The 27,942-nt window shown below is 35.3% G+C and overlaps 1 protein-coding gene across 1 annotated transcript; it reads left to right on the top strand.

Annotated features, from left to right (window-relative positions):
* Nucleotides 1-1,937: 1,937 nt before the first annotated feature.
* On the top strand, nt 1,938-27,530 carry LOC136029532 (protein angel homolog 2-like). Its single transcript, XM_065708002.1, has 5 exons — nt 1,938-2,003; nt 15,093-15,439; nt 19,894-20,063; nt 22,567-23,297; nt 24,501-27,530. Exons 2-5 carry the CDS (start codon nt 15,151-15,153, stop codon nt 24,670-24,672), a joined length of 1,362 nt encoding a protein of 453 aa, XP_065564074.1. The 5' UTR covers nt 1,938-2,003; nt 15,093-15,150; the 3' UTR covers nt 24,673-27,530.
* Nucleotides 27,531-27,942: the final 412 nt, after the last annotated feature.

The raw sequence follows: 27,942 nt of genomic DNA, 5'->3' as shown, positions 1-27,942 counted from the left end.
AACTTTTTCTCTAAAGGTTTAAAAGTTGTAGCTGTTTGTCATTGGGACAATGACACTCCAATTCAGAAAATATGATAAAATTATAGAAGCAAAGTTTGGTACGGCTAATAATAGCATCTGCAATTGAATTTTTTTTTTGTACAAGGGGCACCTCGTGTAAAATCTGTTTGTTTTTTAGGCTGGGGCGTGGACACACTATAAATTGAGCCCGAAAACGAACCAAAGTACTTTGTTTTTCTGATTGTGTAATAATCGAACATGTTAGATTATTTATTTCAAATTTGACCCCCTAACATTTCTGTGCTCGAGGCGAGTGCTCCCTCAGCCCCTTCCTCTAAAACCACCTGTGTGGAAAGTGATCTTGGAAAACTTTTGAAAAACGCAAGTTTAAATATGTTTTAAAAATCCCAGAAAATTCTGATGATTCTGTTCCAAATCTTCTCATGTTAATCTAAGGGAAAATTCAGACTTTTTGTTGAAAAGAGCCATCACAAATCAGAGCCAAGGATGAGGCTGGACCAATGACCGGGTCAAATTCGTTAAATAATTGTTTTAAAATTTTGGTTCTTTCATTGTTAATATTTTTTTTAGTTTTTAATAAAGTCCAGCTGCATTATTCTGATTCCTCTATTTCAGCACAGGCATTTGCTGCAGGTGAGTAGCCCCCTACTAATTGCAAGATAAGAGATGCATGATCTGGTTCAGTGAATATTGACTCAAGTGACACCCCAGCAAGCTAGTGACTACAGAAGGAGCAAAATAATCGAGTGATACGCAGGGCCGTAAAAAGGGCGATTGGAAATATTGGTCCCAATCGGGCCCCACTTTTGAAAGTGCCCCACACCACCATCAAAATGAACCATTGATTTTCAAAATTGTAAAATGTTCTCAATAATTCCAGTAAGCGTTGCTTTTGGAAAGAGATCATTTTCCACACCAAAACCGTTAAAGAAAAACAATGTGATATTAACAATAAATCAGGACAGACTAGATAGTTTAGCAATCATGTTGACTGAAAGTAAAAATAAAAGGAAAACGGATTTTAAAATCGTTTTAGAATCATTTGCAGAACAAAAATTTAGAAAAATGTAAGTTCAAGTGCCCATATTTGGTGATGTAAACTTCAAAAGACAGTTTCAGTAGTTTCATTATGAAACTGCTGAAAATAGCCCAATCAGGCCCCGCGCTGCCATCAAAATGAATAGTTAGTTTTTACTGTGAAATATTTTTAACAATTCCAGTAAGCATTGCTTCTGGAAAGAAATCATTTTTCAGGCTAAAACCAATAATAAACTATACAATATCAACAAAATCTGGAAAGATTAAATAGTTAAGCGATTATGTCAGTTGAAATTGAGGATACAACAAAAATTTGATTTCTAAACAGTTATAGAAGGATTTATAGAACAAAACTTAAAAGCTTGTAAGTTCATATATTCATATTAGGTGATGCAAATTTCAAAAGGCATTTTAAACAGTTTCATAATATCTAAAGGACAAAACTTGAATAAATGTAAGCTCAAAATGAGGAAAAAAGAGTTAGCAAGGAATACAACAGTTCAAAATGAAAATGAAGAAGAGAGAAATATGTGTAAAGAAGGTTAACAACATCAATAATGAATAAATACACAGTTAGAGGATAAGCGGCAGTGAAAATTGCAAGCAACAACGGGAATTAGAATGTGTCAGAAATAAAAGTGAAGGCACGCAAAAGCGAGTCTCAGAACGTGTAAAAAGGACAGTGAAGAAGAATAAATTCTGCTTTTTGAAGACAAGCAACAGCAAGATTTAGAATGAGTCAATAATGAAAGTAAAGAAGAAAGAAATATTACGGTAGGAGAACCACGCAGTCACAATATTCGATCTGGCCCTGGGGATACGAACGCATATAATCTATTAGTCAACGCGTCAAGTCAAACAACAACAACATATTTGACATTCACAATTTCGACATATCTGTAGCAAACAATTCAAACATTAAAGGGGCGAAATTTAATTTAATGGTGAAATCTTGATTTTGATAAGACTTAGGCCTAGTGGAATAAATGAAACGTTTGAAAATATTTGACTGTCTAGGCCCACCATTCGAAAATTATAGAAGGAAGACTCGGGCTATTTTGAGTAGTGAAGTTTGAGCATTGCCTACCTCTTGACATATTTTCTGAATGTGCTTCACAAATATTCTAAGTATTACCATTTGAAAATATTTGAGGTAATTACCAACTAATAAGGTCAGGAATAGCCTTTGGCCATAGGCTATCTAACATTTTGGGAATTATTTTTTTTATCTGTGAGGTAAAACTCTCTTGAGGACCTTCTACCTATGTTGGTGGGTAGTTGAGGTGGGTGAGTAGAACTTTCTTGAAAGACTCTAAGGCCTTAATACACCTTGGAATGTACTGCTTAGCTAATATCTGCACAATTGCTTTATTTTGTATCAGTTAGAGATGATTCTCTTCATCAGGAAATTGAGCATATATTCATAAAAAAAAGTGCAATTGTTTTTTAGGGTGGTTTGGTATCAGGGAAAGTGCTTTGCCCAGGGAAGTAGCCTAGAATTTTCAGGAAAGTATCCTATGACCAAAATGCACCGCACAAGAAACTCCCAAACTACTATGTCCACCTTTTTCTTATTTTCAGGGCTTAGAAGATTAAATACAAGACAGGTCTATACCCCTCTAAACTCTTGCAAGATAAGTTGTACCTTTAGTTTGTAAGTAAGCATATATGATAGCACTAGGCCCTTCAGGTCCAAACATATGGTGCTGATCTCTGTTTTGTGGCCTTTCAATTGGGAAGTACAATAGGGTGGGGGGCTAGGAGCCAATCCTCCTGTGCTTTGACACACCCTTCCTGCTTACCTTCCCTAGGTTATTCTAGTAAAATTCTAGTTAATTGACTTCTTGCTATCTCAGAAAGGGTTTAGGTTAGGAAAATGAAACTTTCAGGGATGGGCCTACAGGCTAAAGTATGTCCCGGGAAGGTATTTTGAAGTACCTACCTCTACTCCATCTCCCTCTAGAGGGCCCTGAAATTTGCCTACATGACAGGTTTATACCTATTGAAATTTTGACAAAACAACATTTTACCTTAATTTTCAGTTACTAGTTGCTTTTTCTCTGCCTTTAGTTCTGAAAATGCAATTCCTGTTATTTGAGTAGAATTTTGAGCTATATTAATGTTTTTTTTTTCAAAATGTAGGAAATGTATTTGCATATCTTTAAAACCTTATAAAATGGAATGAAGCCAAAAACAATTTTGTTGTACTTCAATTAAGCAGAAGATCTATTTTGCAAGGTTTCACTTTTATAACACACATATTTTTAAAGGTCAGGGCCCTCTAGAGGGTGAAGGAGTGGAGGTAGTTGCTTCAAAATACCTGCCCAGGACATACTTTAGTCTGTAGATTCATCCCTGGAAGTTTCATTGTCCTAACCTAAACCCTTTCTGAGATAGCAAGAAGTCAATTAACTAGAATTTTACCATTATTCCTTATAGGCTACCCATGTAGAGCTAGATAAACTTTGGTTGAGCTTAAAAATAGTTTTCAGTAAATTTTCCTATTAACTCACTAATAAGATATTTAAAAAACAGTCTTTCTTTTAGAGTAAGAGTTTCATCCTGAACCTAAATATAATATCTATTTTATCAGAGTTGGATTTACACCCATCATTTCACATCTGTTTTGTTTTATTCATTGAAACAAATTTTTTAAAAAGGATGTTTTACAATGGAAAGTAAATACTGCTACTACTATTAGGCTACTACTAACAACTCACTACAGCACCAAGCCATTTGAGCCAACACAGCTATGCACATTCCTCTATCCTAATCTATTCATAGGTTCCCTCTTAAAACCCTCCAAGGAAGTTCCCATTTTCTTGAAATCTTTCTTCATAACATCCTCTCATCCAAAAACAAGGACTGCCTGTTTTCTGTTTAGCACTAGACAGTTGGCTGAAAAGGACAACCTTTGGGAACCTTTCATCCTTTATCCACAGAATCTGCCCTAGCCATCTCAACCTGTCTTTCATTATAGCCCTGAAAAGCAAGATTGAACCACATTTTTTTGTACAGCCTTCTGTTTGAAATATAGTCAGTCAGCCAGGCACCCAGAACAATCTGTAGGCAATTTCTCTGAAAAACATCTACCAAATCTTCATCTGCTCTTTAGAGTGCCCATGCTTCAGAGCCATAGTCTATATAAGCAGTGTCATCACTGAGCTTCCAATTTTCTAATCTTGGTTTGCAGACTTGTCTTTCTATTCTTCAAAACTTCTTTTAACTATGAGAAAAACACTCTGAGCCTTGGCTATTCTCCTTTTAACAGCTTTGCAACTCCCACCATCTATTATTAATACTATTAAGGTAAGTGAAGCTACCCACTTGATCAATCTTTTTGTTACCAAACATTACCTTTTCATCTTCATTTATTCCTAGTCCTAGGGACTTAGTCTTCTTAGCATTAATTTTCAAGCCTATTCTAGCACCATGAACTTGCAAAACCTCTAAAAATTCATTTATTTTGCCCACACTTTCATCTAGGATGCTTAAATCATCAAAATGCATTAAATCAAATCCTTAGATTGCTCCAAGCTGCAATTTAAGGTAATTTTAAGGTAATAGTTTAAGTCCAGCAGAGTTTTTCCTCCCCATTTCATACTGTGGTCTTCTATTACCTTTCCTGTGCTCCTTAGGACAAACTCCCTCAGATTGATCTGTATAAATGAGGATAGAGCACAACTCTGCTTAACTCCTGATTTGATGCAAAACCAGGTGCTAACCTTATTTCTTACCTTAACTGTAGCAGGGTTATTCTTGTACATTGTTTTAATCAATTTACTATTTTTGTCTGGTATACTATACAAGGATAATACCTTTGCTAAAACTCTTTTAACAGCAGAATTAAATGTTTGCTCATAACTCATAGAACTGAGGACCAAATGTGTTAGACAACTCAAGCTTCTCAATTATTAACTTAAGAGTGAAAGTTTGGTTGACACTTTCTCTACCTTCTCTAAAACTGCACTATTCTTCTCTTAAAACTGTCTACAGCATCTCTCTGTCTAAAAGACATAAAGGTTTTTCATTAATATTCCTAGCTGCAATCCTAGCTTTCTTCCCTAAGACACCATCAGTGACTTCACAAATCATTTTTCTAAAATTATTCCAACCATCTTCCACATTGTCAAAATTTTAAACTCTCAAGTTTAGTATTCAACTGTTCCTGGAAAGTTTCTCTCAAATTCTCATCCTAGAGTTAAAACCTCCTACTAATGTTAAAACCTCCTGGGAGGTAGTTACTCTTCCAAAATTTCAGCTTTGTCTACAGCAACTCTCAGTCTAAAACCTATTATATTACTAAGCAATTTGCTACCTACATTGACCAGACTAATGTATCAATAATTATCATACTCACTCTTATCATCTTTCTTATACAGTGGTTTAAATAAGTTTCCTTAAAATCATTAGGTACTTCCCAATTTTCAAAAATTATATTCATAATGTTCAGTAGCTTATTTCTAACCTCAGAATCACCATATTTAAGAAACTCCTTTACCACACTACCAGCATGTGGAGCCTTATTATTATTTTTTTCTTTTTAGAACTGTTACTCATTTTTCCTCACAAAATAAATCTTCCTTCACATCTAAGGTACCACAAACTTTTCTCTTTTCTCTATATCTTTTACTGCAACTCTATCTTGGTTTAGCACATTCTCAAAATGTTTTGCCCATCTCTCTTTAACTCTTTCCTTATAACTAATTATAGCCCTGTTCCTTTCTTTAACTAGGTCAAGTCTACATTGACTACTCCCTCTTGTTTTATTAACATACTAGTAAACTATTTCACTATCATACTGTGTAGCTGCATGTTCTAGATCCTCATCAATTTTATCCATGGTGCCTACTTCACACCTCCTCCTTAGTTCAACTTTTAATGCTTTCTTCACTTCATTTACATCCCTTTTGTTTTTATATGATCTATCACTTAGATAATTCTTGTTGAAGTTCTCCTCTTTATTAAACATAAAGCTTTTTCATTAATATTCCTAGCTGCAGTCCCAGCTTTCATCCCTAAGACACCATCAGCAACTTCACAAATTGTTTTTCAAAAATTATTCCAACCATCTTCCACATTGTCAAAATTTTAAATTCTTAGATTTAGTATTCAAATGTTCCTTGAAAGTTTCTCTCAGATTCTCATCCTAGAGTCTACTCATCTTGAAACCTCCTGGGAGGTTCTAGTCTTCCAAAATTTCAGCTTTGAATTAAACCTTGACACTACTAGATGATGATCTTTACTTTTAACATCATTAATGCAAAAGACAGGTTTACACAGAGTATGAGGCTGTTAGGAGAAGCTAAGCCTTAAGCACTTGAGGGCAATGTTGGTGATCAGTGGGAGAAATTTTTGACAGCTGTCACTGAGATTCAGAGTAGAAACATGACAGAAAGGCTGGTTCCTGTACTGGATACATTACTGTATATGACATCTAGCATTAAAAGACAAAGAAATTGGAAACTGCACCACAGAAAGAAAAAAGAAATAAGCCTGATCACTATAAAAAGTACACCCAAGCTTGGAACAGAATACAACATTTAATTAAACAACTAAACTAAAATTTCAAGCTTACACTTGCTGATGAATGCAAGAGTAACCCAAAAAAATTTGGGAATTATGTGGCCAGTAAAGACCATGCTAGGCACTGTGTTAAATGCTTCATTACTGATGATGGAAGGGAAGTGACTATGTTATGGGGGGGGTTTATTTAAGTGATATTACTGTGAGTTATCTTTGGGTCTTGGGAGCTTAATGTTGATATAACATATAGGGTATTCAAATTAAGATGATGTCATGGGAGTTAAATGAGTAACGAGTTGGGACTGAAGTACATTGCTAAAAAACCCAAATGTTCTTGGTTACAGAATCATCCTAGTAATGTTTGGGTCTCCCAAGTCATATAGATTCCCTTGAGAGCTTACCTAAAGACTTCAGGAATTGTCTAGATACATAAACAAGAACAGTTAATAAACAATAATTTATTTCAGTGCATACATACAAATTCAGATAATGTACATCAAACTTCAACTTAAGATTTTGTAAACTATATTGCACTAGCTGTTGGGGCGCTAGTTGGTTGGAAACGCTTCGCGTTCCCCCCCCCCCCCCCAAGCCCCCCCGCGCGCGTAAGTCGTTACGCGCCATATTAGTTACGCGCCATTGTAGTTGTTGCCCTGTTTCCCACCTGTGAATATAGATATATATATATATATATATATATATATATATATATATATATATATATATATATATATATATATATATATATATATATATATATTTTTAACTACGTAAAAACTTGCAAATATACAACATTCTTGGCTGTCCCATTGTCTGTGCATATAAAAAGATTGTCAGGTTTACCAACTCTTGAACATGCAACATATAATTGTCCATGGGAAAAACAATCTGTATTCAGATCTATACCTCATTATTCTAATGTTTGCCCTTGAGCTTTGTTGATGGTGATTGCTAATCGAACATTCCCTGTGTCCCCGTCGTCATTTATATATCCCCCTGTGCCCCCTGGCGTCCCCGTTGTTGTTGTTTCCCTGTGTCCCGGTCGTCTTTTGTGTCCCAGCCTGTAATTTGTCTTTGAGTGTTGCGGTCGTCATTAAATTCCGTGTGTCCCGGTCGTCATTTTTGTCCTGGTTGTCATTTGTGTTCCAGTGTCCCGGTCTGTAATTTTTCTTTGATTGTCCTGGTCATCATTTATATTCCCTGTGTCCTGGTCGCTAATTGAGCACTCCTTGTGTCCTGGTTGCTTTCTCTTTGAGTGTCCCGGTCGTCATTTATATTCCATTTGTGTTCCGGTGTCCCAGTCTGTAATTTTTCTTTGAGTGTCCTGGTCATCATTTATATTCCCTGTGTCCCGGTTGCTAATCGAACACTCCTTGTGTCCCGGTCGCTTTCTCTTTGAGTGTCCTGGTCGTCATTTATATTCCCTATGTCTCGGTGTCCCAGTCGTCATTTGTGTCCTGATGTCCCGGTCTGTAATTTTGTCAGTCGACAAATATGACGTCAGTCGACACACAAACATGACGTCACTCGACACACACACACAGACAACTTATTTTTATATATATAGATCAATGTTGGTAATGAACTGCACTCAAAACTTTCCAGCTCTCTTGTATGCTCGTTTTTTATGGGATGTTTGACCTCCCTCTAACCAGAATTTGTTGCAAAACCAGGATCTCATGATTTTGCAATTATGATTTTACTAAGGTATCATGTCGTCTTGTCATTAGCATGTTATTTTGACATTAGCTGCTAACATCAAAAGGGAGGCCCCCTCCTAAATACAACATACTGTCTCCCATGGTACGGTTGTTATCACTGTATGTATGGTGGGAAAAAGGCTAAAAAAGACAGAATTACTTACATTTCAGCTGGTCATAACAGAATCCACCCAAGGCTGCTTAAAGAAACAGCCACTAAGATTTCCCCTGCTTTATGCCATCTGTTTCAGTTTTCTCCTGACAGCAGAGTTGTTCCCTCACTGTGGAAGACTGCTAATATTACACCCATATTCAAAAAGGGGGACCAATCTAAAGCTGAAAACTACAGACCTATAAGCCTGACACGTGCTGTTGCACATGTCAGAGACACAGAGAGAATTGTCAACAACACACTTTTCAAGTGCCTTGTTTCCAACAGCATTATCTTGGACAAACAACATGGTTTTCTTCCTGGGAAGTCAGTCAAAATGAACCTACTCAAAATTTATGAGCTAATTACTCAGCTTCTTGACAGAGGATTTCCTGTTGACCTAATTCTACTAGACATTGCTAAAGCCTTTCACAAAGTCCCTCATAGTTGTTTGCACTCCAAACTTACAGGCTTGGACATTAACAAAGAGCTAGCAAACTGGCCGATGGACTTTCTTGGTGGCAGAATGCAAAAGGTTTGGCTCTTTACCACAGATGGGGAGACAGTCTATTCAACACCTTGCCAAGTTCTGAGTAGTGTCCCTCAAGGAACTGTTCTCAGACCAACCTTATTCCTCATCTACTTCAATGACCTGGTAGCTGAAAAAAAACAAACAAAAAAAACAGCTGACTGTTTATGCTGACATCTCCAAGTGGTTTGGTTCTGCAGACAACAGTAGCATACAAGATGATCTTAACCAAATTCAAGTATGGGAAGGTAAGTGGCTTCTGTCCTTCAACATCTCAAAGTGTGTCACTCTTCATTTTAGCTGTGGTAATTTACAGCACCAGTACACTATGTACAACAGCAAAACATCATTAACAGTCTTGCTTCCTACTTCTAGTAGTGGTAGAAACCTAGGAGTCCTGTTGGATGACAGTTTAAAATTCCATGAGCACACCACCCAAGCAGTTTCGAAAGCAAACACAAGTTTGGGGCTCAAGAACTGTCAGTAGTCAATCCTCCACTGTTTTCTGAAACTATACAAAGCTCTGGTCAGGCCAATCCTGGGTTTCAGAACATGTCTGGCTGGTCCTTTCTACAAGAGCAACATCCAGGTTGTTGAAGATGTCCAAAGGAGAGCGACCAAATGCATCAATGGTTTATGCAGTCAGACCTGCCGCAGTAGATTACAATCTGCTAACCTCCCAACACTTGTTTTTCAGTGGAGGCATAATGACATGATGCTCACCTACAGGTACCTTGAGCAAGCAGACCAGAAGCTGTTCACCTTCTCTCCCCACCGAAGACAAACACAAGGACTTTTCATAAAGCATTACAATCTGCTAACCTCCCAACACTTGTTTTTCAGTGTAGGCGCAATGACATGATGCTCAACTACAGATACCTCCAGCAAGCAGACCAGAAGCTGTTCACCTTCTCTCCCCACCAAAGACAACACAAGGACTTTCCAAAAAGCTGTTCAAATCCACCATTAACACCCAGGTCCAACTAGATTTTTTCAGCCAGCAAGTGGTGAACAATTGGAACCAACTAAGCCAAGAGACAATCTCTGCAACCTTGCCTGAGGAATTCAAAAAGCGGCTTGACAAGGAATTAGAGGCCAAACCATGGAGATTCCAGTGGGAAAACCCCTCCGAGCCCTCAACATAACACTCTTGGAACACAATAGAGAGTCAGCTTGAATGATGATGTGGCTTGTCATACCCAACCATCTCACACACTCGATCTGAAGTTGCTGTTTTCAGTGCTGCCAACTCTAAATTGCTGGAGAATGGTTCCTGAACCACACCTACCATGTGATCACTTTTACCAAGTGGGCTTAAATTGCATCTCTCCAGCACTCTCTAGTCCTGATGGTTTGTCGCTTGACGTTAGCAAAGTGACCAGATCTATCACCATCATCAACTATGGCGCATCAAAGTTCTTGCAACTAATTTGCTCCAAAGTGTGAAGTAAGGTAATAACAGCATTCCTGTATACCCTAGTATCTTGTATTGATCCTGCCAGTCTTTGGTTTACTACAACAAAATCTAAGGTGTGCTGTCCTACTACCATGTTAACTTATGGGCCATGTTATGACTGAACACTGTATTGGGTCAAAACAACATCTTTCATTGATCAGATTATGTGATAAATAATTTTCTAAACTGGACGATGGGGAGCAGGGCTTGATTTGCTGGCCATAAAACAGAGGTAAGAAAATGCTGAAATAACAAAAAGAAAAAAAAATGTACAAGGTAGGAGATAACAGAGGAGGCCACCCCAGTGCGAGAACACCACAACCAAAATTCATACTAAAATCTATTATTCATAAATCCCACCATCCAGACAAAGAACGATTTTTGAAATATGTTTTGTCAAAGAAAATCAGCTCTTGAAACTTGGGGACATTTCTAGTAAAATAAGTTTATTTACAATATGAGGAATCTGGTATCTGATCGAGAATCTAGCTCTTCCTGATTTGATTGGGGGAAGGTGATACTTCCTGGAGCAAACATGGTGGGCAGAAGAAACGGGAATCTCAATTATACTCAAATCGTGGAAATAATTTGTTGAAGATTGGATATTATATTACCACGTTGCTGTATGCATGTCCTTCAGCTGTTTGAGATCAAGTATATTGAGAAAAATATATAAAGTTTGGGTTTCTGAAAGATTTTTAAGCCTCACAGGGCAGTGAACAAAAATACCCAGAATTCTAATTATTTTGAATTATCTGAAGAAGTTGCGGGTGGACCATAAATGTGTTGAGATAAATTAAAGGGCAATATTTAACATATGATTCAATTAGAGAAATGTATAAAATTTTAAGGATGGAAAAAGGAAACACATTTTTTAATATATGAAGACAACCTAAGTTATGGGCAAGTTTCAATCTCAAATAATCAGAACGCTTACAGACAGGTGAAAGCTCATCAAGAATAATCCCATGGTAACAAAAAGAATTTACTCTTTTTATCCTACTTTGATTTAAAATTGACTTATCTATGGGAATTTTATTTACCATCCACTGTGAGCACCCAAAAATCATGAATTCAGTTTAGAAAAGTTTGGAGTTAGGTAGTTACATGCAAACCATTCTCTCGAAAATTTCATTACTGTCACGATTTTCTCAACCAAAAAAGATGGGGTTTTGGCTTTTACTGTCACCACCATATGGTCTGCAAAAATGACTGCTAAGCTGTTATCTTGGGGTAAACACGTCAGAAGGTCATTTATATAAATAAAAAATCATAATGGCCCCAATACTGATCCCATTAATCAGAATCCCATTCAAAAGCTGTGTTGTTTACTAGGCCATAATTTCCTCAAGGGGCACCACTTCTCAGGTGGAAATAGAGTTGACTGCAAGGTCCCCAGTCTTGCAGGTACTCTAAAAGGGTCAAGGCAGCCCTTTGCAGAGACCATTGTCCATAGATCTGAATCTTTTGCTCTGCTACATTTGTCCTTCTGTAGAGGATCCTCCCACAGTGGTGTTCTGTATCACCATGCAATTTAACCCATTACTGGGAGTAGGTTTGTAACTCATGGTATGTGTGGTCATGCTGATAGGCCCTTGTTGAGTGCACATTTGCGGGGTCTTCTTCCTCCCACATGTATTTATGGCCCCAGTTTCTATTATGGACCTCCAGGGACTAGGTCCCCCTTGGTCCGTGCCTCCTATGGAGGTACCCTACATATCTCTAGGGTGTTCCCCTATCACCACCTGGGGAAATGCGACACACAGATCAGGATGAACATGATCAGCTAAGTCACCTTCATCATTCACCCATATCCATACAAATTCTCCCTATCTCTGGCAAGTATGATTTATAGTATTTAAAGTCAACAGCCAGCATTATTTATGTCCCATGAAGTGTCCTGACACTTACCTTTAAGGTGTCATTTTTAATTGGAAAGACCCACTTCCTGGTGATGTATTTGGAAATTCAAAAATCCCCTGTCTGATTAAAAATGCTTTTCTATGCAGTACAAGATCTCGAGATAATCCCAATGACCGGCATACAGGAATCATTCTTAAACTGTGGAAGAGAAAAGGTCCCAAGAGGGCAGACTCTGTTCAAGTGAGTCCTCAGGTGAGCCAAAGTCTTGCACTGACTTTTTCTTCTTGAATTTCCCAATTTCTTATGTCCCTTTAGTTGTTTTTCTTCCCTTTTTTTACAGTCAAGGACAGTAATATTCTAATATGTGAAATATTTTTTTATTTATCTCAGCATTCTATGCATAACTATAACATCTAAATCATTTTTTTATAATTTTTCACTCTTTTCATCTCCTAACATAATACCTCTAACATCCCGTATCAGCTTCATGTGTGTCTGTAGCCTCTGCTAAGCTTTGCTTGCTGCTATCTGTCAACACTGTGCAACACTGATGCTCTTCTCCAAATTACGTACATTCACCCTTTTGTTTCATTTAGAAAGGGTGGAAATCTCAAAGATTCACACTTTTGTTTCATTTAGAAAGGGTGGAAATCTCAATCTCAAAGATTGAGCTTCAATAGTGGAAAAAAAGACCAACATTTTAAAACTTATCCAATACTTAGGTAATCTGTTGGCTCAGTACCAAACACGAAAGATTGCTCAAGTTCTTTAATCAAATACTATATGTAGCTATAGTGAGGTTGAAAATGGTGAATTTTCTGACTGAATAGAAATTACAGCTCCAAGGAGGGAGGGATGGAAGAGTAGATTAGTTGTGGTGGAAACCATGCTAGCTTGATGATAGTAGATTACTATTGTTTAGACTCTTTATGATGGTTGCATTTGCTCTTCTTTCAAGAAATTCCCAAATGCAAAGGTGGTAGTTGTTGCTTGTATTAGGCTCATCTCTGTTGCCATCTTGTGTATCAGGTTAGCATAGCCTTTCTTTCAATCTTATGGGATGTATATTTTGAGGAATTTCTGAATTAGTTAGGTAGGATAATCTTTAAGTGATGCATTGGTCTCTTTTAGGAACTGCAGGGGAATTCCATCTTGGTTGATATTATTGAGTTGAACATCTAAGCCAGTGTGGTAATAGTAATGGAAGACATACTTCTTGTGACGTTATGCTGAGGGGGATCTGGTAGTGGAGGATAAATTATTTGCAGTTAACTTGGAGATATCCTTTTTATTTATTCAGTGTCCTATTGCTGTTTTGCCACAGCTTTTTGAGCTATCTTTTATAAACTGGGTCATAATCCATGCCAGCCATTTTTAAAGATATCCATCCTCTTCCAGGATTTGAGCTAGAATCCTCTCTATGAAGATACACATGCAGGTTTGATAGATCTATAGTTTGATGCGAATGCTCTATTGCCTTCTTATAGATGTAAATAGCTATTTTTTTGTCAGTCCTGATGGATATTACTGACCTCAAGTGGAAGGTTTGGTTGGAGTAATTAATGTTGTATAAATTTCAGCAACCAAGGCCCTAAATAGCTCGTGCTGGTGAGTAGAATAAAAAGGCACGGAACCGGTAGCAGCTAATAGTAGTATCCCCGATGATTCCCCTCCCCCTCCCCGAAAAAAGAGATATGTAGTGTGTAACATTATTTGTTAAAGGACTTATTTAGCGTTTGATTTGCCACTCGGTACTCTTTCAAAATGTGATAATAGTCACTGGCTTCATTATATAACTTCCTCATTCCCCTTCCTTCTGCCTTTAATATATGGGTTTAGCCCCAGGCTTTATACACGACTGCCCTTGTTTTGTTAGTATGTATTTTTTTTTTCTACCTATTTCTCATAAATTATTAGCTCATAATGCCAATAAAAAAAAGTTTTGTGCAAAACAAAGGACTATATTCAGGTATAAAGGAGGGCGACCGGTAGGTATTTGTGTTGTAAATTTATTACTATTTACAGAAACGACATCAGAAAATAATGTCAGCCCAAGGTATCTATCCATACCTTTTTTGTCCTTCATCTGTAAGAGTAAATGGTTTTATTTCCCTCATTCTGTAAGTGTAAGCCATCAGCATAAGCACCATATCATATATCAGGATAAATTTCCTAGTTTATTAGCTGTTTATGTTTGTGCTTCCTTTTTTCTTGCATTTAAGTTGGTGCTGCTAATTTGAAAGTTTCAACGTATCATTTCAATATAAGGAAATGTTTGGCAAATCTAGGGCTTTGATTTTGCTGGCTTATGAAGCTACATCACTGGATTTATATTGACTTGGAAATATATTTTTGTCCCTGAAACTCCTGTCATAACTATTGAGCACTCTTTCATCTATTTTCAGTTTATGAGCTAGGTCATGTTATTAAGTGATGAACTTGTTTCTTTGAAAAAGCTAGCTTATTTTTTTAGGGGGATGGGGAGTGGGGGAAAGTTACTTAAAAATTGTATGTGTGTACTACTTAAGAATTTGCTTGATCCTTGGGATGTAACAGATTTGCCATTTCTCTTGTGGTTTACCCGTGGAAACTTAGTTGAGTTCTATTTGTTTTTGTCTATTTGTTCTATTTTGTTTCTATTTGTCTATTTGTGTCTATTTGTTTAGTTCTATTTGTATTTGTTTATGTTTCTATCAAGCTAACTTCTTTTGTGTATTTGAAAGAAGATTTAAAATTTTAAGTGTAAAGTTTCATCAAGATCTGTTATAACAACTTGTATGTGAACTTTCACATTTTCTATCTTTATAGATACCAAGATTTTGCTGGATATTGATGTTAGCCATTTGTTCTTGGATTTATTGTGTTCATGATCCAGTTTTACAGCTGCAGAATTGTATCTCATATCAAATTGGTACCAGCACTTCAAATTCCAAGGGGCATAAATTCTAAGAAAATGAAAAGATCCATGGAGTATAATAACTATAACTATTACCAATATACCTCATCAGGACATGAGGCAGCTAATTACCACTTCAGAGAATATCATACATCCACTGCTAGGTTTGATTCAAGACATGTAAGAAGTCAAGGCTTTGATAGAACTTTGACTGAAATCAGAAAGTGGGAAAGTGCAACAGACTGTCAGAAGCTGAAAGGTGAGATGGCTAAGAATTCCTGCTTTGTATTTTCATATCTGCTTTTTACGTTTTAACATTAAATCTATTGATGCTTCAGACTATTGCAAAATTAAGCCTTAAAAAAAACATAAATTAGCAAATCACATGCTAATTAATAAATTATATAACCTGGCTGACTGACCATATTTCTAACAGTAGGCTGCAAGAAAAGTGTGGTTCAATTTTGCTGTCTAGGGCTATGATAGGAGAAAGGTTGAGATGGCTAGGACACGCTCTGTGGATGAAGGATGACAGATTGCTGAAGATTGTCCATTTCGGCTGAACAGAAAGTAAGTCGTCTGCAGTTGTGGTAGAATGATGTCATAAAGAAAGATTTAAAGGAATGGGAACTTCCTGGGAGGATGTAAAAAGGGAGGCTTTGAATAGATTTGGATGGAGGAGGAGCTTGCCTAGCTGTGTTGGCCTCAGGTGCCTTGGTGTTGTGGTGAGTTGTTAGTTGTAGTAGTAGTATAAATTATAACTTGTGGTTGAATCTAGGTCGGGTTTATTCTAATCCACACTTTGTTGTGTATATTGCATTTTGACATCAATTATCTGCTTGCATAAGGAGGGTGATAGGGTAGAGGATCTCCTAAAATCGGCCACAAAGAACCATTGGGAAAAAATTGACACAACCAACCACTGCACTTCTTTGAAGACCTCTCTATTTCTTGAAAGAATATCTAGTAACTAACTAGTACAGGAAGTCTATGCCATAAGAAGGGAAGGATGCGAATTTGGATTGAAGAGAAAAATTGATGTATAGTTTTCCTTGATTTTAGCATGAGTGCCCAATATTTACCCTTCATTGCAATGGAGGACATTGTAATATTGTTATGCACTTAACGGTTCTTTTTTCCTTATGGCTGATAACATTGAACCAGCGGTTTTTAGAAGTCGAAAGGGACCTCATGTGCTTTCAGATTATATATAAATATTGTGTAAATGTACAACATAGAACCTATTTTGCCACAAGGCATGTGATCTTTTGCTTTCCAAGGAGGAAATTTGGCTGCTGTGGATCTATATGTTTTCATATGAAATTGAGTGTTTGTCGGTAAATCGAAGTGACAAAAGATTTAAAACGTAATGGCCTACCAGGACAAAACAATGCTTCCTTAGTGCAGAGAAAGAAAGAAATTAAAACATTACTTCAGAAAAAATAAAGTCTAAAATCAAAGAAGAATAAAAGAAAACAATCAAAAGACTTATATACAATTGCTACTCCATAGACACAGAAGTAGAGAATATTCATAATTAAGAACTGACGAATATCTAGGTATTTTTTTTTTTTTTTTTTTTGCATTTTTTCACCTGTGTTGCAATTGTAACCGAATTTCGGCAATTAGTCACTTCAAAAACTTTAGTAGCTGCTTAGATGAAAATCAAGCACTGTAAATAAACTATGTACTTACAGCGTTCTCAGTTTGAACTTATGCATTGCAATATTAACCTTCTAATCAGCAACATCCGAAATCCGTGAGTACACCTGCGTGCAAAATTGGAAGTCATATTTGAATAATTTAGCCTACATACTTTGTTCTGTTGGAGGGTGCTTTCAGTTTTAGCCTGGCTAACCTCAAAACCAAAAATCTGAACTATTTGTGACTGTTGAGGATTTGATGGCAGGGTTGCCATCAAAACAAAAAAATCCGGGTTATCAAAGAAGAATAAATAGAAAACAACCAAATGATAAATGTACAATTACTACTCCATAACACGAGTCACAGAAGTAAAACGGCTCATAATTACGACTAGACAAATAATAAAAAAAAATACATTGCAATTTCAAAAACACTTTAATAATTAAGGCATGTTTTCTCCCTCTATTTGCTGCTAGAATTATAGGATAAGTGTGTTTTTTTCTCTCTTTTATACGTTGAATAGAAAAAAAAATATCGTAGTTATCTAAGCAAGAAACTTGAAGTTTTTTAAATGTTATATAAAAAACAAGAAAGATTAATGTTGTTGAGATGCGTAAAATTATCACTGAAATAATACTCTTCCTTTTTGTGAGTTTTAGGGATAGCTACACCCTTATTTATGCTAATTTCTGTTCATTTCAAATTTCATTTATTTATTTTTAGGAATTTGTGCTTGTTTTAGGTTTGATGTAAGCTAATTTTTACTCTTTCAAAGTTTTAAATTTGATCTTAACTTCATAAGTTAAGACAATTAGCTATTTTTGTTTATCAATGTTTAAATTGTTATTCGCCGTAGTGCTTTTGGGATATTTTGAAGTCTTACTCGTTTTATCATTGTTACAAAGCTAGGTATTCTTCAGAGATAATGTCTGAGGCTTGGAGTGCTTAAGGGGGATCCTTATTTCCGCGTTTTGCAGAATCACAGCTGTGGAATTCTCCCCTGGAGGTTATAAAGGTGGCAGATAATGTTAGCAAGTTCAAGAGTGGGTTGAAACTTCACCTTCTGGGAAGTTGTTAATGATTTTATTTTATTTATCTTTTTTCTTTCCTTTTTTGGTGATTTTTTATTTGGAGGTGAAGTGTTAATCCATATTAGTAGATTATAAGGATGGAAACAACCATCATATTCAACACAATGGGCTTCGCCAGTGATTGTTGAAAGATGATGTGTTATTTTTGTTAATAATTTTTTTTTCTCTCTCTCTCTCTCTCTCTCTCTCTCTCTCTCTCTCTCTCTCTCTCTCTCTCTCTCTCTCTCTCTCTCTCTCTCTCTCTCTCATGGTGAAGTTTATTGTTTTTTGTTTAATGCTAAAAAAAATAGTGCGCACATACTTTTGCAGTTAAAATAGTTGGGGAATCCTCATTGGAACTTAGGGCAAATTCTGTATGCCTTTGCTCAGTTTTTTCACATAGCGGACTTTAAGAATCAATTTGCTGATACTGACTAGACTCTGTTGCTTTTATTAATTCTTGATGCTGTTAACTATTAAATCTCAAACGAATCAGTTAAATTTATAAATTGTTTTTTATTCATATTAACTTTTATCAGTAAACTATATTTAGTTACTAGATAAATCAAAGAGTAAATAAATGAATGTTTTATTTTATAATCATCACATTGTATAAATAGAGAACAGAAACGGCCGATGAAACTGCCTCTATTAAGCTAGAATCGTTTGCCGAAAGCTCAATACCATAGTATTATTTGCTGAAATCCTTTTGTGTGATAAAATGTATAACATTTTATGTCTTATATTTAATCACTGCATTATTTTGCTTTTCCTTTTCAAAAATCTTTTTTCTTTATTCTTTACATATTGTCTAAATGCGAAACTGAAAAGTACAATTTTATATCTGATCTTTCAAATTCTCCTCCAAAGTCCATCTGGTGAATCTTTGGACGAATCCTTGTTCATTTCGGCTCATTTCAGTCTTGATAGTTCCAAGAACATCAAACTAAAAATACATTCTGCTTCCTGGGTCCATATTAGGACTATCCTCCTCTGGAGTTGGAAGATGTCATAAAGAACGATTTAAAGGAAATGGGAACTTCTTGGGAGGGTGTAAAGAGGGAGGCTTTGAATAGATGATGGAGGATGAGTGTACGTAGCTGTATTGGCTTGAGGCTGCTTCGTGCTGTGGTGATTTGTTAGTAGTAGTAGCAGTAGTACTCGCGATCTTGTAGGATTTGTATTTTGGGTATTTCAAAGTTATGAAGTTTTCGGACTGTACCACATTTTCGGCAGTCTTGCCAGGTTGAGTCGTAAAAATAAACAAGCCAAACGTACTACGTAAATGTGGCAATACAATACTACTTTTATCATTATTATTACTAAATTACTATTACAAAATTACTATTACTTTCAATATCAATTAAAAAGTCAGATTTTATTTTCGTTGTTCTTGTACTTTAAGGCTCTACCCGCTCTGCCATCCTCACCAATCATCCCTCCTTGAAAACAAACCTCATCCTCAAGGCCTCTTTAGCCAACCCACACAGCCCCAGGGACGCCTAGACTAATCACTGACTTTGCCAGCTCTGAATTTCTTGTTCTATCCTTCACTTTTTTCCAACTGACACCACATTCCAATCTTCCTTTTCCCCCATGACGAGCTTGCTCTTTGATACTTAGATACAATGCCTAAATTGTTCTGTCAGTGATTTTTCTACGATTTTTGGATGATTACTTTATGCAATTTAATTTTACAAATAAAAAGAAATGAAAATATAGAATAAAAAACAGTTATATTTCAAATAAGACAGTGAAAATAAAAAATTTACTATTTTTCACTAAAAATAGTAATAGTTCAAATATTTGGCCCCACGTCCGGAAGCTCTTATCACCAGGGAAAAATAAAAAATAAAACAAACTTAGACTATTTTTGTTATTTTCCACTGTCGTATTTGAAATATTATACCAGTTTTCTATATTTACATCTCGTTTCGTTTGTAAATGGAAAAGTTCTTAGAAATTATTTGTGATTTTTTATCATTTGATTTTTTTTAAGAACGCCAAGAAGGTCAGTTTTTGGACTTTACAATTATGTCGTATAATGTGCTTGCTCAACAATACCTAGAGACAATGCCTTATTTATACAGCAAGTGCTACAGGGAGGATTTGGAATGGCCAATTAGACAACAAAGACTTTTGGACCAATTCAAGGAGTCCGAAGCAGATGTAAGCTATTTTAATGGCTTTATCGTAAAGTCTAGTATTTTTTTTTTTTATTTCCTGCATATTATTTATTTCTAAAATATAATCTGAGTCTCAAGTCTGAATGCAGTTGTTTCGGGTAATCAATGTGTCTTATTTTATTAAACAAGCAGTAATTGTATATACTTATTTATCTGTAAACCGTATGTCGAAAATTGCACTATAGTTTTCGCTGGATATTGTTTTACTGCCATTTTCTAATGTGAAAAAGCAATCTAAATAAGTCACAACTTTGGGTAAACCCGTTTTTCGCTCCCAGCACCCTTGATTTTATTCATAGTTGTCTTCTAACTGAAATGAGAGATCCCTGAAAGTTTAAAGCCTGGAGCCTAAATAGGAGGAGTTCCAAACGTTATTTCTTTGTTTACAAATCATTTGGTTCCAAGCGTTTGAAGAAAGAAATTCTAGCTTGATAGATGAAGTGAGTCTCAGATTCTTAATTGCTTCGCACTAGATGCTACGCATTGCGGCAAAAAATGACAGTAAAAATTTCTATGTCAGAGAACCGATCTTTGCTCGGTAATTACTTTTGTTTAAAAAGATTCGTTCGTAGTAAGATAACCGTTCGTTTTCCGGTGTGAATAAACAATCTGTATTTATTATGTTTCCGCTTTTTAACTGGGACAAGTCCAGACTTAAAATTACATCGCAATTTCTTAACGTGGCAATACAAATTATTACCATTATGCTGTCTTGCTGCATCTTGAAGACCCTCGGAAATTTTATCCATTCCCTGCCTCTTTAGTTTGTACGTTGATGCCTTCTCTACTTCCGTTACTTTTCTCTTATTTTCATATGATCTATCGTCCTAAAACTTCTTATACCAATCCCATCCTCTTTTTTTTTTTTACCAAGCTTAAAACTTTTTTCGCTAATAATCCCAGCTGTATTTCTAGTTTTCCTTCCTAAGACACCTTCTGCAACTTCGTAAACTATTTTACTAAAATTGTAAATTAATGCATCATACCCAACTGATTCCGAAAAGTTCCTTTCCGATTCCTTTGCTGGAATTTACCAACGTCATAACTTATCGGGAGGTAAGTTATCCCTCCTGAATTTTTAGTCAACTATTGTATTAGTTATTAAAATAATGAATTACTCGGTGAATTTTGGGTTTTCATCAATTAATATCTTTATTACCCAAAAGAACCCACAAGGTTTCAAAAATGGAGCAAGAGAAAGCAAAAAACCAAGAAAGAATAAACAAAATAAGAAATGCACGCATAGAAAACATAATATTCCGAATGACATAACATATAAATAATACAAGTAACATAGAGATAATAAAATACAAATACTGTTCTGACAAAAAGCAGGATACAAGCTATTTTACTTATGCAGCTTTCTCAGAAAGCGAATCAGATGCTGCTCAGCCGCTAGTTGTGGCTCAGTTAACTTGTAAGCCGAGACCAGACGTTTGGTTCTAGCCCCTAGAGGTATCCCTAAAATAAACTTTGTAAAATGAAACAGTAGAGACCGGATAATTTTTTTATCATTTGCTGTAAACGTATTCCAAAATGGAGCCAATGCAAGCATATGAGACATGTTAAAAGAGTTATGATTAGAAATAGTAAATATAATGTAATTAGAATTAGAAAATAAATAATCAAACATAAAGAATCCTGAAAAAATAGGAGATTCCAAGCCCCCTCCAGAAAGGTCACCCATGTTCTCTTGATAAGAAAATTAGCCAATTGTCAGTTTTTATTTTCAGATATTCTTGCTTTTAAATTTGTGATACTGCATTCAGGCTTAAATTACAAAATGATTTGAATGTATTCAGTGATTAGATAGCTAGTTGTAGATTTTTTTGTAGGGTGGTTAGTTTTTTCGATTTGAATAAATTGGCTCATAATACAAATATGACGTATTACGGAACTCGTGTGATTCAAATCCACCTTGAGTAAAAGTAACAAAAAAAAAATTCGTGTTTAAAACACTAAGTAAACGGCAAGCTTGAATACGGATAAAGGATGCTGGGTTTCAACTGAGATTATTTGTAAGGATGCCAGAATAATTCAAAAAGTTTTGGTAAAAAATTTATTTTTCAGTTCTCTCTTCAATCTCGTACCGATATACTGTAAAGGCCACTTCCGGCATATTTGGTCAGTCTACCCTTTCGATTAATCTTTTTTTTAGACTGTATGTCTGCAGGAAATGGAAGCCCAACTCTTATATTGTACCTACCTTTCTTTCAGTTCTACTTTTCTACACTTCTATATTCTACATTTCTTTTTTCTACCTTTTTTAGATGGTATGCCTCTAGGAAGTGGAAGCCCAACGTTACTATGGCACCTACCTACCTTTCTTTCAGGTCTACTTTTGTACATTTCCGCTTTTGAGATTTCTTTCTTTCTACCTTTCTTGTTTTTTTATAGATTGAATGTCCACAGGAAGTGGAAGACCGACATTATTGTTACACCTACCACATATTCTTTCAATTCTAACTTTGAACATTTTTTTTTAGATTGTATGTCTACAGGAAGTGGAAGCTGAGCATTACTATGAAACCTACCTACCTTTCTTTAAATCCCAGGGATACTATGGTACCTTTAAACAGAAGACCCGTAAAAAGGTTGATGGATGTGCTACCTTTTTTAAGAGATGCAAATTCAGTCTAAAAGGTGAACATTCCTTAGAGATGCGAAAAAATGGGAAACATATTCTTAATCGAGACAATATTGCACTCATTTCTATTCTCGCTCCTTTAAAAAACCCTAGTAAAGAGATATGTATTGTTAACACGCATTTATTATATAATCCTAAAAGAGAGGATGTTCGCTTGGCCCAGCTCCAATTGCTTCTTGCAGAAATTGACCACGTTGCTTTCAGAGATGCTACCTACCTTCCAGTTGTATTCTGTGGTGACTTAAATTTGAGTCCTTCAAGCAGTTTGTACTCTTTTCTAAGCCAGGGGCGGCTTAAATATGAACATTTAGAGCAGAAGAAACTGACCAACAATGGTTCAAAGATAGTTGGGAAGACCTTTCTTCCAAAAGACTTGCATATTTCTGATTCTTGTCAGCATTTGAAAGCACTAGAAAAAAGGAATTGCATTGAAAAGGCTGTCTTTTCATCTGGTACATTGACGCATGCGCTTGCCTTCAAAAGTGTTTATAATTCAGATAAATTTCCAAAAGCTCATATGGCTTCGACTTATCAGAATGATTGGACCTTGGTTGACTATATTCTTTACAGGTGAGAGAAAATTTTCATCTTTTTAATGAGTTTTTAAAATTTAACAAAATTTATCCCCATACAGAGCAGGATTTATTTTCGGGCCACATTATACTCACATTCGTCGATGAATTTAAATTATGCAGGACAACAACGTCATCCATATTTTTCGGTCGTAATTTCTTGGGCTGGCCAATGCTCTACTTTGAAGCATAAAGCTCGTGATTGACTGGTCTGACTTAAGTTAGAATTTTTCGAAATTAGAACAGATGAATGTTCATAACAGCTGTTTTCTATAATTGTTCAGTAGTTTTCTATAATTCTTTATAACGCTATAATTATGGACAAATTACTATTGATACAACCCTTTCAAAGCAATATCTTGCCATTCCAATTTTCTACTTCTGGAGTACAAACGTGGTGTTAAAGCAAGAAAAAGCACATTTAATTCATGAATCATTAATCTTTATCGACAGGTATCACTAGGGTATAGCTCTGGTATTCAGCTCATTATCCCCAATCGGGCATGGTATTCCTCGCGATAGTTCTCATGCAGTGACGGTGCGCATGTCTGAACACAAGTATATACTGCAAAGATGTATGTGCAAGGACATTCACCTTAAGCTCTCTTGCTCTCCCATCTGGTATATTCAAAAAAAATTATCATTATCATCTGAAGGTCTTTTGCCTCTTACTTCTCATCAAACATCTTATTCCTAACCCTACTAGTTTATTTCCACAGGATTCCCATACTTGTTGACGATAGTTGTTTTTGGACTTTTCTGTAAGTGAAATTATCTCATCTCTTTCGCATGTCCTAAAAGTCCTTATTTGAAAACATGTTGATGGAAGAAGTATTGATGGGGAGTGCTTCTTTCAATTTTGTTTTTCAATTTCATGTTTGTCGTGTATCTGTTGATAGACAAAGCAATAAAACCGAAAAGGCTCGAAGATCATTGCATTGCATGCTATTTTTCGATAAGCAAAATCGCCTAAAAACGTAGCCAAGAATTATCAATTTTTATTTTTAAATCCATTATTAATTACGTATTTCACAAAATGTGTTTTATTTCATTATATACTTTATTGCAATTTACTTTTTTTGCGTTCTGATTGTATGTTAATCTTCATAGAATCGAGTGAATGGACTTTTCGAGTGAATGGACTGAATTCGGGTTTTTGGATTGCACTTTTTTCCCTTTTTTTTGTATTATCTTATTACAGTGAAAATGGCGAAGAATTGGATGAGCCAGAAAAGCGAGAACTTACCCTTTTGAAGAGACTACGTCTTCCAACAGATGAGGACTGCAAAAAACTTGGCCCATTGCCCAATAGTCAAAATGGATCGGACCATTACCACCTTGAAGCCAAATTCCGTTGGCACTTCAACAAATAAAATACGTATTTTTGGAGATTTTTTTGTGAACGATGGTTTTTATTTTTGTTTATTTTATGAATCCGAGGGTATAGTGTTAAAATTGGATTTATTTTGCATTGAAGCTTAGAAAAAAAAAATCGAAAAATATATATTTTCCCATGTGGTAAGGTCTGTGTTTCAATCCCTCCCCCATGAAACACAAAGCATGAATTTCTCGGTATTGCGTTCTAGAAAATCTTTGCATAACTGACACCTTTCCCTTTTATTACATAAAGACTATGATGAAAACAATGGTTGAATATCAGTGTGTTTTTGGTAACCTTTCTAATGTAGACATGTTTATTACGTCTGTTGATCACCGTTAGTACGATAAAGTGTTACCATATTGAGATATAACAATTTTCTAGAATAAAACCTCGAGAATTAGTTCAATTTTTAAAAATGATGCTTAGTCAAAATTGCAGATTAACATTCTACAAGATCATCACTTCATTATTTTAGTAATCCCAGGAACAAACCTACCAGCTGATCTCACATACTTAAGTAAATTTGATTGATGCCAGTTAATCTTCTGTTTTTGGGTGTATGAGCTAAACCATTTCGTATCAAATAGTCGATTCATTCAAGACTGTACTAGTGTTGCCAAAGAATTAGTTTAAATTATTTCCCTGATTTCTTCACAATCATTAGCAGTTGGAAAATAATTTGGAGAAAGAAAATAATTTTACATTTTCAAAAAGATCGTCTTTCATATGCCGAATTTTTTTTAGTCGTACGAATTAATTATCAAACTTGAGTGAACAATGATGGTGGTAAAACAGTGGGGAAATAGAAATTATTCAACATGGCGAAATTAAAAAAATTGTTTTCGTGCATTTTTGTTACTTTTTTACGAGTTGAACAAAAAATTTTTTTTTTTGGGGGGGGGGGATGTCAAACCCTTTATTCCTCCACCCCTACATACGGCATTGCCTATGCAGTTCAGAATTTGAATAGCAGTACTAATTTATTCCCTACTACTATGTAATAGTAAGTCTTTGTTTTCCCAGATTTTTCTTACAAGCATGAAAACTGCTGCTCTGAGCTTTCATATATCTAACTTTTAAAAATTGTGACTTAATTCCTTATGTGAACTTGAAAGTTGAACCAGCGCCAACTAGTTTAGCCTTTTATGATTACTCTGTCAGAATGATTGGTTTTTTTCTTATTATTCGTGTAGATAATAACTGTTCAGAATTTCATCATTTTAAAAACTGTGTTAACTTTCTCAATTATTTTGATGTGATACTTATTTCTGTCATCTCAGTTATTCGCAGTTGCCAGCGACAAGCTCTTGTAAATTCGACGAAAAATTTCAGTTGACAAATTTCATCGCTTGTAGTATTTTTTAGGAATGCTGGGACGCGACTAGTCTAGACAGGTATATTTCAAACTGACACTAGTCATTGATGAATTTTGAAATCACATTTTAACACCGTACCCTGATGTTTGACTTGTATATTTTTAATTTTTTTTATTTGCGTTAAAACCAGTTGTGCCTCAAAATTATAGCTTGGACTAGGTTGAAAGCTTGTGTTTTAGTCATGGTTATCGACTTGACGTGATGCCGATTATTTTATAACTATATTCTTGGAAAATCAGAAGGTAGACGTTGTATGTATGCAAATGCAGCTCTATAGAATTTAGGACAGGAAATTCGGGTTCAACCTCCCTCCTCTAAAAAGGGAACATTAAACTAAATCTAAGCCCCCGCTTTGGTTATTTGACTTAAAAAATGATTTTGGCAGAAATTAGGTTCGAAAAAAAAGAAAATATTTTTTAAAATAAGATTTTGGTTCCATAAAATTTTTGAGGCGTCTCATTCTTTGGACGCCTCCCAAGAGGGGTCCCAAGAATAATCTGAGGTCGTCTCATTTCTTGTTAAGGTATTCATTTTGGGACTGTTGTACAATTTCTTGGAAAACAAGCGCCAGCCATGGCCTCTTGGTCAGTAATGAAAATTTTCTCTGAGGAATGTGCTCCGGGATATCAATACCACGTAACTGATGCATTCAAACTGTCGAACGTTGGTATCCCTTTGATGAGCCTTGATTAATAACATATTGTCGATTTTTGATTAGATAATTTATATAGATTCAAATATTATATTATATATAATTCAAGAAACTTCGGTTTTAAAAGAAGTGGTGCCAAATTACAAAAATATAGAGGTAGGGAGCAAAATGCATTTTTCAAAATCTAGGAGGGCAATTTTTGTAAATGAGAATACCTAAAAAAGTAATTTTCTGCTACAAGTCATTTTAAAATTTTAAGGGGTAGGGGGGGGGGTAAATATAATGTTAGGTGAAGCATGATTACTCCTGAAACTTGAACTTCAAGAAAAAATAAATTAATTATAGATATTATTATTTTTGGATTAAATTTTGGTTAAAGATATAAATGTATCGTTTCAAAATCTGGGGGGGGGGTATATCGTTATTTCTTTTGGAAATTGAAGTATATTATTAATTTTGGTATGATTACTGCTGAAACTCAGAGAATCAATAAATGAACGAATTACAAAAATTGATTCTTTTAATATTTGAAAGTATAGCTCTAATTTTGAATCCTAAAATGTGCGACGCTATAATTGAGCCGATTTTTAATAATGCTTTAAAGTATTATTCTTTTGAAATACGGTGAAATTACGCCGTTTCCTTTGAAATACCCTTATCAGAAGAAATGAGCAATGAAAAATGTGAAGCAACTAAGATTCCTAGACGGGTTCCAGAATAAAATTATCATTTATGATAATTTGTGATTTGTTATTATTTTGTGACAATATAATGAATAACTTGAAAAAACAATTTGTGCTACTGTAAGGACAAAACTAACAATATTCTTGTCCCTTTATGTGTTGTAAGCAATTTTGGGCTAAATTTGTTTTTAATTACCAGTTTAGGCTAAAGGTGATAAAAAAATAATAATAGCAATGATTAACGACAAAGTCAATAGTGACAATTGAAGTCTGGAACACAGCCCATGTCTTTTAATTTGGGATAGCTTTAGGTTACATTAGCGGATAAAATAATATATGTTTGCTCGTTCGGTAATATATGATTCTAAAAATATTGTTTATGTTGATTTTAAATTTTTACTGGTTAAGTAATATGTGAATCTAAACTCGTTTGGTAATATATGATTCTAAAAACATGTTTGTGTTGATTTCAAATATTTATTGGTTTGTTGTAGTGGTCAAGACAGTGGCAGTAGTCAAGGATGGTCCTGAAACATGGACCTTACGGAAGG

The sequence above is a fragment of the Artemia franciscana genome, chromosome 7, assembly GCF_032884065.1.
Source record: "Artemia franciscana chromosome 7, ASM3288406v1, whole genome shotgun sequence".
Classification (NCBI taxonomy): domain Eukaryota; kingdom Metazoa; phylum Arthropoda; class Branchiopoda; order Anostraca; family Artemiidae; genus Artemia; species Artemia franciscana.
Note: the sequence above shows the minus strand (reverse complement) of the source record. Positions and strands in the feature narration are given on the sequence as shown.

What these genes read in the sequence shown, in the direction of transcription:
- LOC136029532 (XM_065708002.1), top strand. Translation starts at nt 15,151, where the DNA reads ATGATCCAGTTTTACAGCTGCAGAATTGTATCTCATATCAAATTGGTA. An exon ending in TCAAGGAGTCCGAAGCAGAT is followed by an intron (nt 20,064 to 22,566) that starts GTAAGCTATTTT and finishes ATTTTTTTTTAG; the next exon opens with ATTGTATGTCTACAGGAAGT. An exon ending in GTTGACTATATTCTTTACAG is followed by an intron (nt 23,298 to 24,500) that starts GTGAGAGAAAAT and finishes ATCTTATTACAG; the next exon opens with TGAAAATGGCGAAGAATTGG.